Source organism: Alosa alosa, chromosome 16 (assembly GCF_017589495.1).
Source record: "Alosa alosa isolate M-15738 ecotype Scorff River chromosome 16, AALO_Geno_1.1, whole genome shotgun sequence".
Lineage (NCBI taxonomy): Eukaryota > Metazoa > Chordata > Actinopteri > Clupeiformes > Clupeidae > Alosa > Alosa alosa.
In genome coordinates, this window is record NC_063204.1 from 1,847,925 (window position 1) to 1,863,502 (window position 15,578).

General features: G+C 45.5%; 1 protein-coding gene across 1 annotated transcript; it reads right to left on the minus strand.

Moving 5' to 3' along the window:
* Window positions 1-2,000: 2,000 nt before the first annotated feature.
* Window positions 2,001-12,601, minus strand: mbtps2 (membrane-bound transcription factor peptidase, site 2). The gene is made up of 11 exons (XM_048267089.1): window positions 12,126-12,601; window positions 11,675-11,823; window positions 11,270-11,408; window positions 10,616-10,719; window positions 10,173-10,300; window positions 9,842-9,960; window positions 8,712-8,892; window positions 5,064-5,158; window positions 4,275-4,485; window positions 3,477-3,552; window positions 2,001-3,043 (listed from the first exon to the last, which is right to left on the minus strand). The coding sequence occupies exons 1-11, from the start codon at window positions 12,198-12,200 to the stop codon at window positions 2,821-2,823; spliced, it is 1,500 nt and encodes a 499-aa protein (XP_048123046.1). The 5' UTR covers window positions 12,201-12,601; the 3' UTR covers window positions 2,001-2,820.
* Window positions 12,602-15,578: the final 2,977 nt, after the last annotated feature.

Genomic DNA, 15,578 nt, shown 5'->3' on the forward strand with positions numbered 1-15,578 from the left:
ACATGGAGGCGCATGTCCAGGTTTATTTGTGTCCAGGTGAGAATCAGGCTCCATTTTGAAAGCCACACTGCAGCTTCTCTTTGCGCTGATGTTAGCAAAGCTGGCCTGGCCAAGGTCATTTAGTGGCCAGGCCAAGGTCATTTAGTGGTATGGGATTTTGTTTGGACCCTCGGGACTCAAACCCACAATCTGCGAAGCTGGAGTCCAACATGCTACCCTCAAACCACAAAGCCGAAATAACATGTAGGATGTATGAAATGACAAAATGACATGGTGATGTATGATGTATGAAATGACGAAATGACATGGTGATGTATGACACAGGGACCGAGGGTGAGAAAGACTTCAGCAGTTCACACAAGAGAGCTTCTGGGTAAAGAAAACCCCTCTCACGAGGTCATAGGAGGAGCTCTGTGAAAAAAACAGACTCCCCCACATGCATACTGTACATTGAAGGTGCATGCAAACACTCACTAGACACACACTATACACACACCACACACACACACTATACACACACACAGACACACACACACACACACCCCTCCTTGGCAGCAATAGAGTGCAGTAAGGGAGGCCCAGGGTTGTATGGGGTTAAGAGTCCCTCCCCTACCATGACCACATCCTGTCGTAGTGGTGTCCCTGTGATGGAGCACAGACGCGTGGACGGCTCTCTGCCCCCTGGGACGGTTTCTACACCATCAGCTGGGCGGAAGTGACTCCAAAAAAAACCCTACATTTATCTGCAGCAAAGCAAAACAACGCATAGCTACATTTATCTGCAGCAAAGCAAAACAACGCATAGCTTTTCTTCCGTGTATATATAGTACAGCAGGAGGCCGCACCAGAGAGGGATCAGAGCTAGTGGTGCTGAGAGCAACCACCCACCCAGGAAGGACACTTTAGGGAAATTATTTGTAAGGGTGGATTTGAGATTTTTTGTGATCTCCCTCCGTCAACCACCTGGTTTGGCAGCAATGTCATCTCCGCTACAGAGCTGCCAGGGGGCGCTGAAGGGCACAAAGCCCGTCCTTTACTGGCAGCTGATACTAATCAGTTCAGATACAATGTATTGATGATAGACTTCCAGCATCAATAAGAGCTGATTATTAGAGCTCGTTAGTGATGATGGTAAACCATTACATCAGGGTATTCAAACAACCTCGGTAGATATTAACTGGAAGAATAATCAGGGAGCAATTTCAGTAAACAAATCCAAATAATATTTTGGCGAGGTTTCTACAGCACCTTATACTGTATGCTGAGGAAAGTCATCTTTCATCTTGCTTTGCATAATCATACACACACACACACACACACACACTCCACACAGACACACACTCACACATACACACCAGTCCTGGGTCTTACTAGGCACGTGACGCTCCAAATGAGAACAACTTGTTCCCATCACTGCTATTAGAATCCCCCAGCCCTCTACTGGGACGGGCCAGCAGGAACTCTCCCCTACCATTAGCGACCTGACAGACTCCGCTTTCCCACTGGACGTCACATCAGGGGCATGCCGTCTTGACGCTCAGCGCTCAGGGCGGAGGAAGAGGATGTTAACGCCGAAATGGAAGTCACAATTGATTAAATAATTTCTTAATTAAATAATCGTCTTCCAAATGAGAGCGAGTAACTCATGTGTGAGCGGACATTCTAAAATTAGCACCTCTCTTGTCGCTGATTGCGCTACCTAACCAGCAGACTGTTTCTCCTAGTGGAAGGAGTCCGTTCCGGTTGGTTGTTGTGACTCTGATAGACAGATCTGGCACAAGCCTGTAACTAGGGATTTCATATGGAGATTTCATAAGGCCAGACATAACCATAATAACTCGAGCTTCTACTGTAAGAGCGCCCTCTGGTGGAAACTCTTAACTTATCAATGCAAATCCCTTTCATTTGATATGAAGAATATTTGATCATTTCTGCATTTAAGAGTCTCCAATAGTCTTCTTTTTTCCACTCTTACACAAACATTCTTTATTCACACAAACTCATGTTCCAAAGGAGATAGGAGAGATTTATTGGGGTGGGGGAACAATGACTTTATGATCTTTTCAGTGTTCTCCACAACCAAAACGTTCCATGGTTTCATAAACAACAACAACTCCCTTTTACTGAGCTTGAGCAAAGTGCTTTTAGTTTCAGGAATGAACATCACCCCAACTGGACCTCCTCCAGTGGATATGGAAAGTGACCATGGGATAGGAACCCACGCAGCGTTCACGGGGGGGGGGGGGAGCGACACAGACTAACATGGACATAAAGCAGAAGGGCCCTTCAGGTGGAGAGCGTCCAGTGCGTGCATAGCAAAGACATCATGACATGGCGTACACTCTGTGTGTATGCATGGGATACTACTGGGATATGATGCGGGACTAAAACAGTGCTTTAACAGCGTCCGTGGTTTGTTGAGTCCCTTTTGTTGGTTTTTGTTTTGTTTCTTTCAAACAGCAGCAGGCATTTTTTATTTTTTTGGAGCAAGGATACACTAAATTTTCCCCAAAGCCATCGAAACAAGGTTGCACAGGCAATCGAGCCCAATGAAAAATAACTCATCCTCCATGTTTGGCCATCTTGTGACGGAGGGACCATGGATACGGACTGTGCCACTTTCTTATCAGATGCTAGAGCATGATGGGAGATGTAGTTTTACTCTACTTCCCTTCCAAGGGTCTCTGAGTCGGAGTTCATGAGCCTGAATGTGATTGGTCGAGTCAGAGGGGGAGGGGACTTATCTGATGATGAGAGAAGGACCTGATCCAAAGTCCTCTGCCCCAGCTCTGTGTGTGTGTGTGTGTGTGTGTGTGTGTGTTATCGCGCTGTGACCATCCAGAGTCCCAGCGCTACGTTGGCAGCGAGCAGGGCACTGCCGCCCAGCAGGATGCAGAAGCCCAGCATCTCCCGACGGCTCCTCTCGGGTACCAGCGTGCCCAGCGACGCCTCCAGGAACGACGTCAGCATCCACTGGCCGTCCAGAGCGAAGCAGGGCACCGCGTTCACCACCGCCAAAGCCCCCGACAATGACACCAGGTATCTCAGGGAGGCTAGGGTCAAGGGTCATACAGGCTGAATGGAAGAAGGGCAGGGGCACCATGCAAACTAATGAGCTAAAAAGGCAGCTTATTTGACTGGAGTGATTGGCTAATAATAGCAATGCCTAAATGAATGTACAAGTGACTGAAGCAAGCAGTAGACTTGAGTGGATCATTAGGAAACAACAACCTTTTGGCATTGACCTCTAGCACGGACAAAACAATTGTTTTTGTCATGAACATTATACATTGCATTTACTCATGCAAGCATGTGGTTGAAATTATTGTAATGGAGGAAGAGAATTGTTTTCTTTTTCATGGCTGAGTGGATAAACATTATAATAAGGGAGAAGGGAAGTGTATTATATTCTAGAATATATTGTTCTATATTCTATATTCTAGAATTCTATTCTAAAAACACATTTCAGAGGATACTTGCAGAAGGTCTCCAGCAGCACCGGCAGGTCCAAGTGTAGGAAGCCGAGGCGAGGCACGAAGTTTGAAAGACTCACTGACAGAGAGGAGGGAAGTAAGGAACAAACATAGAACACATAGGAACAAACTTAGAACGCAAAGGCCTTCGTACACACAGTCTGTATTTTTTGTGCAAAATTGTTGGATGATTGAAAAATAAGCAAGATGTTGCGTAGTGTCAATCGTGTTTGCACACTGATTCCACAACTTTGAACCATTAAAATTGAAATTGGAGTTTCAATTTCAATAGGGAGTTTTTCCTCGCCCCTGTTACTCATGGGCCTTCTCTGGTTGTTTAACACTCTGTAAAGCGCCATGAGACATGTGCAATGTTTTAGCGCTCTATAAGTGATATTAAATTGAAATTAAAAAAAAGTTTTTGGTACAGGTTTGTTTTTCTGTGTTTGAATGAGATTTGCAGCCTTCTGTATTTTATGGACTGAACAAAAAAGGCCTACAAAATGACTGATTTTAGTGTGCAAAGACCATAACTTTAAGACTGATTCAAATGATGAGTGAGAGACATTCAGCAGATGATACAGCATTACTAAAACACCTTAATCCACCAACAGAAGTGGTACTGATCTTACTGGACTGATCCAAACGATCCACTGAAGACCTAAATTAGTACGTACTAAGCTAACAGGTTGGACATACTTTTGAGGTCGTCATATTAGGTTGTGCAACAAATATTTTTAGAAACAAAAATGACATTAAAGGGATGCACTTGAAAAAATGAGAGCACCAGGTGGCGCTCACCTGAGTACTGCAGGTGGGAGGGGTAGCCGACGAAGAGCATGTCAGGATGGGGAGGGTGACGCACGCGGATGAGCCGCGTCTGGTTCTCCAGCGAGGGCACCATGCACAGGCTGGGCCCTGCCCCCTCGCCCTGCTCCTGCTTCTGGCAGTCCGCGTTGGTCATGCAGGTGGGACTGGACTCCATGGTCCTCCGCGCAGGCAAGCAGGCGTACTGCAGGGGAGTGGAGACTGGTGAGGGACTCAGGCCAACTTTGTAGTTCAGCCGACAAGTACAAGTGTCTCGACAAAATATGAAGTAAAAGAGACAACATTTCCGTCTGCTAGGGTGTCGAGAAGCTTGTCACGTACATCAAATAATTTGAAACACCGCAGACATTGTTGCATACTCAACTGTTGGATATCAACTGAAAGTTCTACTGGAGTTCCGAGTTCCATTGCGTGTTGCTGTAGTTACGGTGTGTGTCTATGCAACATCCGTCGGCAACAATTAATTTTTGTCGAGCGACACTTGTCGCCTGAACTATAAATTGCCCTTCTTGCAGAAGAGAAGATTATTCAGCAATACTGTGACAAAGTAGGTCTACATGGCCATTCCATCAAGTTTCGGTGCGTCATCGCCATTCAATGTGTGTGTGTGATGTACATTATGCAAACCACAAAGGGCGCCTGGGTATCAATTTGTTTATGTCTGTTTGTGTTTACATATGCGTACTTGTGTGTGTGTTTACATATGTGTGCGTTTCTGTGTCAACCTCTGCCTCTACGTGACGTGTGCAGTTAGTTTCCTACCATCCTGCCCTCCTGGTTGCTGTGGTAGGAGAAGCAGAGGTCGGTCAGGCTGTTGTTGCTGCAGCACTCCATCGTCCCATCCAGACGCTTGTAAGCTATAGACGGAGAAACCAAGAATGGATGGAGTGTTTCATGGTGTAGACAACAAATATCAAGGAGGTTTTACAGTTGGAAAGTTTAATGTTCAAAAGACTACAGCAACATAGAGGCTGCACATGATCTCTCACCAGTCAGATGCATTGCTGGTATTAGAAATGTATAATGCCATATAATGATCTCTCACCAGTCAGATGCATTGCTGGTATTAGAAATGTATAATGTCATATAATGCAGGATTCATTTGTCCTTCTTTTTTTGTGTGCATTATACATAAACATGGCTTACTGCAAAGTGCTACCAGTCAAACTGGTCAGACAAAAATGTCCTTCGGGATGAATAAAGTATCTATCTATCTATCTATCTATCTATCTAGTCCTGAAATAGAGATCATTTGCACCCAGGAGTGCATGTAAAACAATCAGGTGTGGTATGCACATATGCAAACACACACACAGTGCACAGTTTGTGGATGCAGCGGTGGAGGAAAATGACAGAAACCAGTTCTGCATCACTAGAGTACACAGAGATACAGAAAATAAAAGCACACGCATTATGGGCCGCTGTTTCGGGCTCTTTTGAATACCTCCTCTGGATTGTATGTATGTAAAGTATTGCCACTCTCAGAGCTCCAGCAGCACCGCAGTTTAAATGTGCTTGTTTCCTTGTAAGTCACTTTGGATATACAGTTAGTGTCAGCTGAATGAATAAATGTAATGTACTGTAATGTACTGTAATGTAATGTAATGTACGGTAATGTACTGTAATGCTCTGCTTTGCTCTGCACCTGCCCCTGTGCTGAGCTGAGCCGAGCCGAACTGTGCTGTATGGTGTTGTGTGGTGTGGTGTGTGTGGTGTTGTGTAGCGAGTGGAGTGTGTGTGGTGGTGTGTGGGGTGTTGTGTGGTGTTGTGTGGTGTTGTGTAGTGTGTAGTGTGTGTAGTGTGTGTTGTGTAATGTTGTATAGTGTTGTGTGGTGTGGTATGGTGTGGTGTGGTGTGGTGTAGGGTAGTGTGTGTAGTGTTGTGTGGTGTAGTGTAGTGTGTGTAGTGTGTGTGGTGTAGTGTGTGTGGTGTTGTGTGGTGTTGTGTGGTGTTGTGTAGCGAGTGGAGTGTGTGTGGTGTTGTGTGGTGTGTGGGGTGTGTGGGGTGTGTGTGGTGTTGTGTAGTGTGTGTAGTGCTGTGTTGTATAGTGTGGTGTGGTGTGGTGTGGTGACGTGTGTGTGTGGTGCTGTGTGGTGTAGGGTAGTGTGTGTAGTGTTGTGTGGTGTAGTGTAGTGTGTGTAGTGTGTTGTTGTGTGGTGTTGTGTAGCGAGTGGAGTGTGTGTGGTGTTGTGTGGTGTGTGGGGTGTTGTGTGGTGTGTGGGGTGTTGTGTGGTGTGTGGGGTGTTGTGTAGTGTGTGTGGGGTGTTGTGTAGTGTGTGTGGTGTGTGGTGTTGTGTAGTGTTGTGTGGTGTTGTATAATGTTGTGTGGTGTTGTGTGGTGTAGGGTAGTGTGTGTGGTGCTGTGTGGTGTAGTGTAGTGTGTGTGGTGCTGTGTGGTGTAGTGTAGTGTGTGTGGTGCTGTGTACTGTGTGTGCTGCTGTGTAGTGTGTGTGGTGCTGTGTAGTGTGTGTGTGGTGCTGTGTGGTGCTGCTGTGTAGTGTGTGTGGTGCTGTGTGGTGTGTGTGCTGCTATGTAGTGTGTTTAGTGCTGTGTGGTGTTGCATGGTGTAGTGTAGGGTGTTGTGTATTGGTGTGTGGTGTTGTGTGGTGCTGTGTGGTGTTGTGTAGTGTGTGTGGTGCTGTGTAGTGCTGTGTAGTGTGTGTGGTGCTGTGTAGTGTGTGTGGTGCTGTGTAGTGTGTGTGGTGCTGTGTAGTGTGTGGTGCTGTGTGGTGTTGTAGGGTGCTGTGTGGTGCTGTGTAGTGTGTGTGCTGCTGTGTAGTGTGTGTGGTGCTGCTGTGTAGTGTGTGTGCTGCTGTGTGGTGCTGTAGGGTGCTGTGTAATGTTATGTGGTGTTGTGTGGTGTTGTGTAATGTTGTGTGGTGTTGTGTGGTGCTGTGTGGTGTTGTAGGGTGCTGTGTGGTGCTGTGTACTGTGTGTGGTGTGTGTGGTGCTGTGTAGTGTGTGTGGTGCTGTGTAGTGTGTGTGGTGCTGTGTGGTGCTGTGTAGTGTGTGTGGTGCTGTGTAGTGTGTGTGCTGTGTGTGTGTGTGTGTGGTGCTGTGTGGTGTTGTAGGGTGCTGTGTGGTGCTGTGTAGTGTGTGTGCTGCTGTGTAGTGTGTGTGGTGCTGCTGTGTAGTGTGTGTGGTGCTGTAGGGTGCTGTGTAATGTTATGTGGTGTTGCAGGGTGTTGTGTAATGTTGTGTGGTGTTGTGTGGTGTTGTGTGGTGCTGTGTGGTGCTGTGTGGTGCTGTAGGGTGTGGTGTGGTGCTGTAGGGTGTGGTGTGGTGTGTGGTGTTGTAGGGTGTGGTGTGGTGCTGTGTGGTGCTGTTGTGTGGTGCTGTGTGCTGCTGTGTAGTGTGTGTGGTGCTGCTGTGTGGTGCTGTGTGGTGTGGTGCAGTGTAATGTTGTGTGGTGCATTGTTGTGTAGTGCATTGTTATTGGTGCTATTTGGTGTGCTGTGCCAATTACTGTTATTGTTATGAGTTATTAATAGTAATGTTGGTGTTGTAGAATTTGTGTTAATGTATGGTGTTATATTAATGTTGTGTAATGTTATGGTGTTGTGTAATGTTTATTATAATGTGTAATGTTGTGGCCGGTTTGTGTGGTGCTGTGTGTAATGTTGTGTAGTGTGTTGTGTGGTGTTGTGTAATGTTGTGTAATGTTGTGTAATGTTGTGTAATGTTGTGTGATGTTGTGTAATGTTGTGTGATGTTGTGTGGTGCTGTGTGGTGCTGTGTGGTGCTGTGTGGTGCTGTGTAGTGCTGTGTAGTGTTGTGTGGTGCTGTAGGGTGTTGTGTAATGTTGTGTGGTGTTGTGTGGTGTTGTAGGGTGTTGTGTGGTGCTGTGTAGTGTGTGTAGTGTGTGTGTGGTGCTGTGTGGTGCTGTGTGGTGCTGTGTGGTGTGGTGTGGTGCATTGTTGTGCCAGGGCGGTGGGCTGTGTGGTGCTGTTGTGTGGTGTTGTGTAGTGTGTGTGGTGTTGTGTGGTGCTGTGTGGTGTTGTAGGGTGCTGTGTAATGTTGTGTGGTGTTGTGTAATGTTGTGTAATGTTGTGTGGTGTTGTGTAATGTTGTGTGGTGCTGTGTGGTGCTGTGTGGTGCTGTGTGGTGCTGTAGGGTGTTGTAGGGTGTTGTAGGGTGTTGTGTGGTGCTGTGTGGTGCTGTGTGGTGTTGTAGGGTGTTGTGTAATGTTGTGTGGTGCTGTGTAATGTTGTGTGGTGCTGTGTAGTGTGTGTAGTGTGTGTGGTGCTGTGTGGTGTTGTAGGGTGTTGTGTAATGTTGTGTGGTGCTGTGTGGTGCTGTGTGGTGTGTGCTGCTGTGTAGTGTGTGTGGTGCTGTGTGGTGCTGTGTGGTGCTGTGTGGTGTGTGTAGTGCTGTGTGGTGCATTGCTGTGCCAGGGCGGTGGGCTGGTACCTCGTCCGGCTGCCCAGCTGATCTGCAGATTGCTGGCCCTGGCGCAGTAGCCCGTCTGTGGGTGCTGGACGAGCTGCCGGATGCAGGACTGCCAGTCGTCCACCCCGCGCACCTCACAGTCCTCCAGACGCGTCACCAGGTTGCCCACAAACAGCCCCCGCGGTCCACTGCTGGGCGAGCCCTACAGGACAACACACGACAGGATAACACACGACAGGACAACAGAACAGCTGAGCAGAACAACAGAAGATGCCACTACAACACAGCTACCGCTCCACTACAACACAGCTAACGCTCCACTACAACTCAGCTAACGCTCCACTACAACATAGCTACCGCTCCACTACAACACAGCTACCGCTCCACTACAACACAGCTAACGCTCCACTACAACACAGCTACCGCTCCACTACAACACAGCTACCGCTCCACTACAACACAGCTAACGCTCCACTACAACACAGCTAACGCTCCACCAGAAATAAATGAGCTACCTGACAAGCCTTGAATATGCTACATACACAAGGCTTGAATGGGCTACATACACAAGGCTTGAATGGGCTACATACACAAGGCTTGAATGGGCTACATACACAAGGCTTGAATAGGCTACATGCACAAGGCTTTCTCTCTTGAATAGGCTACATGCACAAGGCTTGTCAGGTAGCTCATTTATTTCCGGTGCACTGTAGATCGAATGTTACGAGGGCAGCCGTGGCCCACTGGTTAGCACTCTGGACTTGTAACCGGAGGGTTGCCGGTTCGAGCCCCGACCAGTGGGCCGCGGCTGAAGTGCCCTTGACCAAGGCACCTAACCCCTCACTGCTCCCCGAGCGCCGCCTTTGTAGCAGGCAGCTCACTGCGTCGGGATTAGTGTGTGCTTCAGCTCACTGTGTCTTCACTGTGTGCTGTGTGTGTTTCACTAATTCACCGATTGGGATAAATGCAGAGACCAAATTTCCCTCACGGGATCAAAAGTATATATACTTATACTCTTCTTCTGTAAGTAGCTTTGGATGAGCGTCTGCTACATAAATGGAAATGGAAATGGAAATGAAGTTGGTGTGTGTGTGTGTGTCATGTGAATGTAAATGAAGTTGGCCCTGTTTCATCCCACTGAGCGTACTCACCTCCACCACCTCGGTGACCAAGGCCCCAGCTCCAGTGTAGTAGAGGGGGAACAGCAGCAGAGGAAGCAGCAGGAGGAAACACAGAGCCGCCACGCACAGCATAAAGTTGTGCCATACTCCTACACACACACACACACACACACACACGTGTCCACTGTGTTTGTATTCTTGCAACAGTGTCTAGTCATTATTTTCACAGCAAGGATTGTGTTCATAATCTTCGTCATCTTAAATCCGTGTGTGTGTGTGTGTACACGTGTGTGTAAGTGAGAGAGAGAGAGAGAGAGAGAGAGAGAGAGAGAGAGAGAGAGAGAGAGAGAGTTCATCTTACCTGCACAGAATATTCTGAGCTGCTGAACAGGAGAGATAAGATTCAGGTGTGTAGTGAAGAGGTCTACAAAGGCCCCAGGATACACTACAAACACAAAGATGCCAAACCCGTTCAGCCGCACCTGTTCCCTGTGGTGAGGGGTGAGAATCAACAGGGGGTCACAGAATTATTTTTTATTTATTTACAGATTTTTAAAATTATTTACAGGCTCTTAGTAACTTGTCTGAACATGTCTGGACATATTGGAATGAATGAGATGCATTATTTAACAAACAAACAAAAAAACAGTTAAACTCAGCAGACTGTAAACAAAATACAACTCAGAAGTATAAATGGGCATTTTTTTGGCATATACAGTGTACACATATGAACTGATTTCTCACAGGTTCCATTGGCTCCTATTTAATTGCTGCGTGCAGTGCACCTCGTTTGCTTACACTTACCGCAGTGCTGCCACCCCATGGCCAAACTCATGTATTACTCCACTGACTAAGATGGCAATGAAGAAGTACGCCAGCTGACTCACGGGCAGGTTCACCCCGGGCACCTAGTTGTGACATCATGACAGGAAGAAAATAGAGGGGGTGGGGAGAGGAAATATGAGGGAGAACAGAAAGGGAAATCCCACTTGCGTTCTCCATCTACAACAGACGCTCCACTCTCAGTCATTTACATTTAATTCCTCCCCTCCACCACATGTTATCGCTCTCTCCACACAGAGCCATCGCTAGAGTGTTTCCCCACTGCTTATCATGCCATCATGCTATCACTAGGGCACTATGGGAAAGGTGCCTTTCTGACAGCACTTCTGGTGTTTCCAGATTAGCCTCATACACATGTTTGTAGACACCATCTCAACAATATTTTTAACATAATGGTGCATGGTTATGGTAAATTACTGTGCTATCATGTTCAGGACACAGATGAGAGTTTGAGTTTCAGTGTGGAAAATAATGTTCAGAAACATATCAAATGTATAATTAAGATCCATTTGTACAGCTAAAAATCCGTAGTTAGGAATCCTATACATTCTAGACTTGGAATTGTACATAAGAATACAGAATGTAACCTGAACCTCCCACCTCTGACACACTTACCACCACTTGGAGAACCTGCTCATGAGAACCTTCTGGGGCCTCTGAGGTCATCTGTTTCAGCGTCTGGTGCAGCGTCCGCGAGAGCAAGACCACGGAGCCGAACATGGCCACCACCCCAAACACCATACCTACGCTGAACCTGTATGTCAAACCATGGAGAGCAAACTCATGGCATGAGCATCTCTGAGAAACTACAGGTCAATCATTTCTGTGAATACTCCCAAAAACACAACCAACATTTTAGCAACCTAGAAATCTACACATAAAAAATAGTTTATGACAGAAAAGCAGAGGGGGTGGGGGGCTTTTGAAGGGATAAGCAGTGTCCTCACAAATTGCAAAGAAGAGAGGGAGGCTATGGTGTTAGACATAGTTAAGATCTTTAAAAAATACTTCTGCACTCACCATAAGTGAAGGAAGTGGGGGTTGATGCTAGCACATCTGGCAAACAGGCGGTTGAAAAGACCTGTTTGCCATTTTACGTGGAATGGGGACAGAGTGAGCCCGTTGGATGACAGCCAGGTCTCATACCTGTGTCTCACAGAAGTAGAAGTCTACAAGGAAAAGTGTATACAAAGTTCAGACACACAAAAGTCACAGGCTAACGTCATTGCTACAACATCAGGAGCCTAGTGTCAATTAACGTTTGACAATTTGTTGTCAGTTTGTTACGCTAACGGCTAACCCAACTATGGATCTTATGTTTAACTGTCGATCTTAGTTTGCTATATATCGATATCGATCTGGCCGTGATACGTATACGTCGCGAGGTGCGTGGGAAACTTGTCAGAATATTAACATGTTAGGTAGGATACCGTTAGCCCAAGACATTTACATTTACTGTTCAAAAGCCTACCTTTATGAGAGTGTCCGTTAGGTAGACGGCACACCATCCTCCCATCACACACACTACAATCGGGATAGGTATCATTGCGACACGGTTTGCGCTACACTTACGGACTGCTTTGGGTTAAAATAAATGAATGAAAAGAGCGTTCGACGCAACATTTAGCAACATTGAGGTTGCATACATAAAAGCACTTTCATTTTCAGTATCCATGCACAAGCACAAGGCCTCTGCGTAAATTGCAGGGCGATTAAGGCAGAAAAAAGTATTGATGATGATGATGGAGGCTGGAGCACGATGTATACATATGACGTCATCTCCATGCGCCCACTGCAGCTCTATTTGACATTCTCTAGTTTAGATTTTTAACAACTGTTTGCTGATCAGTTTTTCCACGTATATCCAGCGTTTACAATGTGGTGTGTCGATGATCAGTTTTTGCAACAAGTTTCTGCAGGCTAATCTCATATTTTTCACGCCATAAGTACTTCCGGGATATAAAACCAACCCGGACGTAATGGCTGAGCCAGAGAGCGCAAAGATAGTGACAGCAGAGAATGTCTAATAAGGGGAGAACCATAGACATAATATACATAGACGCCGCATCGACCGCTACTCCTTACTAACGCTGACGAGATTTGGAGCCGCCATCTTGGACCGGTCATCCACTCCACTCAGTGTAATCTGTTTGGCCGGTGAGATGAGCTGTCAGCGCACTTAATTAATCATATCTCACTGAATACCGAACAGATTCTCACGCGGTTTTTTTTGCTGCAAAGGTCATACATGTAGCTATGATACAGGACACACGATTTAGCGTATTTTAATATTCATAGTGGGTTTAACAGTGATAGAATATTCTTATATATGATAAAGTGACCTGACGTCCGATATCAAAACTGGGAACATAATCCATGTTTGACAGCATAGACAAAACTAGTTTGATACAAGTTTAATGAGTTAAATATAGTTCACAGTTGACAGAAAAGTTCCATCAACAGCATTATTCAGTCCACAGAAAGGTTCCATAAACATTTAAGTGAGATCAGTGCCATTCAGACATCTGAGGGGTATTCCAAGTAGGCCTATGTGGTTTAGTGACAAACTTGGGTAAATTGACTCAGAATAAGTTGTAAACCTCCCAGTAGAAAAAGCTGTATGATACAGGAAACATGGTTGTGTGTATTTTAATATTCATAGTGGGCTTAACAGTAATAGAATATTCTGATATATGATATATTATAAAGTGATGACATCCAATATAAAAACTGGGAACATAACTAATCCACGTTTGACAGCATAGACAAAAACTGGTTTGATACAAGTTTTAATGAGTTAAATTTACAGAAAAAATCCATTAACATTTTCAGTTCAGTGCCATCAAAAATAAAGTGATGAACAGACATTGGTGTGGCATAAAGGAAATGGAGTAACTGGGTTCAATATCAACAGCATTTGTTAGACAAGTTCCATAAATATCGTAAAAAGTGCAAGTTTGTAGGTTTGTTTCTGATCCTTAAAAACAGACATTGGTTTGGCATAGTAAGTGTAACAGTTCATCAATTCAAGACAAAAGGTGACTTGTCACTTGTACAGTGTCAATGGGTTCATCAACAGCATCTGTTATTTACAGTTCACAGAAAGGTTCCAGCCCCAATGAAGAGATTAAATAAAAGGAATTAAGAAACATTTTAGAAACTGCTAAAATCAACCCGCTTCATTGCAATCAGTACAGAATCAGGGAGTGTCTTCACAGGCTCAGTGAGACAGAGTTACCGTCATGCAGTTGGTTCTATGATTTAATAACTGGTGCATGTCATTTTGTATGTTCCCACCTTGCTAAAATTGCTTGGGTACACTTTGGATGAGAACAAAAGTGCTTCAGACAGCAGGTGGGCAAATAAGATGGCATAGTAAACTGGGTAAACTCCATAAAAGAGGACTGAGTCAACCAGACGATGGGAAAATGGGACACAGAGTGGCGAATGCAGGTGATGAAGGTGGAGCTCATAAATCAAACATTCAGTCACAGTGTAGCAGATGCCCTGCAGTACTGCAATGAAGAGCTGCACCTTCCTCAGTTCCAGGCGTGTGAGGAGACCGTTCAGTTCATTCACAGTCTTCTTGAACAAGGCAGTTGTTCTGGAGATACAAAATAATAAATAAATGAATGAAAAGGAATTTGAGAGGCATCTTATTCTTGTTAGGGTAAATGACATGTGAATAATACAGTGTTGGGCAAGCTACTTCGAAATTTTAGTGAGCTAAACTATCAGTTACTCTGCCATGAATAAAAAACTACACAAAACTACCACCCAGTCAAATGTATTAGTAGCCGAACACAAACACAGCAGTAGGCTAGTTCACTACATAGGAAGCTACTTTAAATTGAGCTAATTTCACATGACAAGAAAAGTGTAGTTTGTCTGGCTAAGCTACTTGATAAATAAAGAAGTTGAGCTATTGAAAAGTTACTTTATTCAGGAAATAGTGAGGCTACCACCAACACACTTAGGCTACAAGTAGCAGCTAGCGATTGCCCAATAGGCTAGTCTGTGCCACTTTGTGTAAAATTCGCCCGGCCAAATCTAGTATGATTTATTTCTACAATAGCCTTCTTGTGTCAGTTGTAATCTAAGTCAGTGTTATGGAATATGACTTATCAAGTCTCAGTTCATAGCCGGTGAACACCGAAAACATAGCCTAGCTAGATGGCTACGATTTTCATTCAGTAATATCAAAGATTGCTCCTTCTCAGCTCTCTGGTAATATTCTATTCACAAAATACAACCAATAGTAATGGTTATGTTAAATCTTACTTGTGAAAAGTAAATCCCCGGTATGGTCCGCCCGATTTGAGAAGGAACATGCTGCACAGTGCTGTCATCTTGTGTCTTCTGCTGCAAACCGTATGCAAAGTATGACCGGTCCAAGATGGCGGCCGATTTTTGTTTCCAGCAGCCAATGCGGCGTCTATGTATATTATGTCTATGGGGAGAACTGCCACTCTCGGAAAACTTCCGGTTTCTGAACTGGTTGCAGTTCCTTCTGTGGTTCCACATGAGGGCGCCTGTCCACGAGTGCAGAATGCAAGGATACAAGGATACAAGGAAGTTTAATGTCACATGCATATAGTTACTGGAAGTAAGAAATGCAGTGAAATTATGTCTGGTGTCAGCCTATTTGTGCATTAATGGGGGGTAAAAGTGCAGTAGAAGAGGGGTTTAGTAGATTAAGTGGCAAGGGCTGCATAAAAAAGGTGGGGGAGGATTGGGATTGGGTGGGGGCACCAACAAGGAGCACCCAAGAGCAACAGGGCAAGGAAAAACTCCCTTACCAAGGAAGAAACCTTGGGCAGATCCACGGCTCAAGGGGCTAACCCAACTGCCAGGGTCTTGGTGTGTGTGTTGGGGGGATGACAGGGGAGATGGGATAGTGTGCTGTGTATGTGGGGAGAGGGCA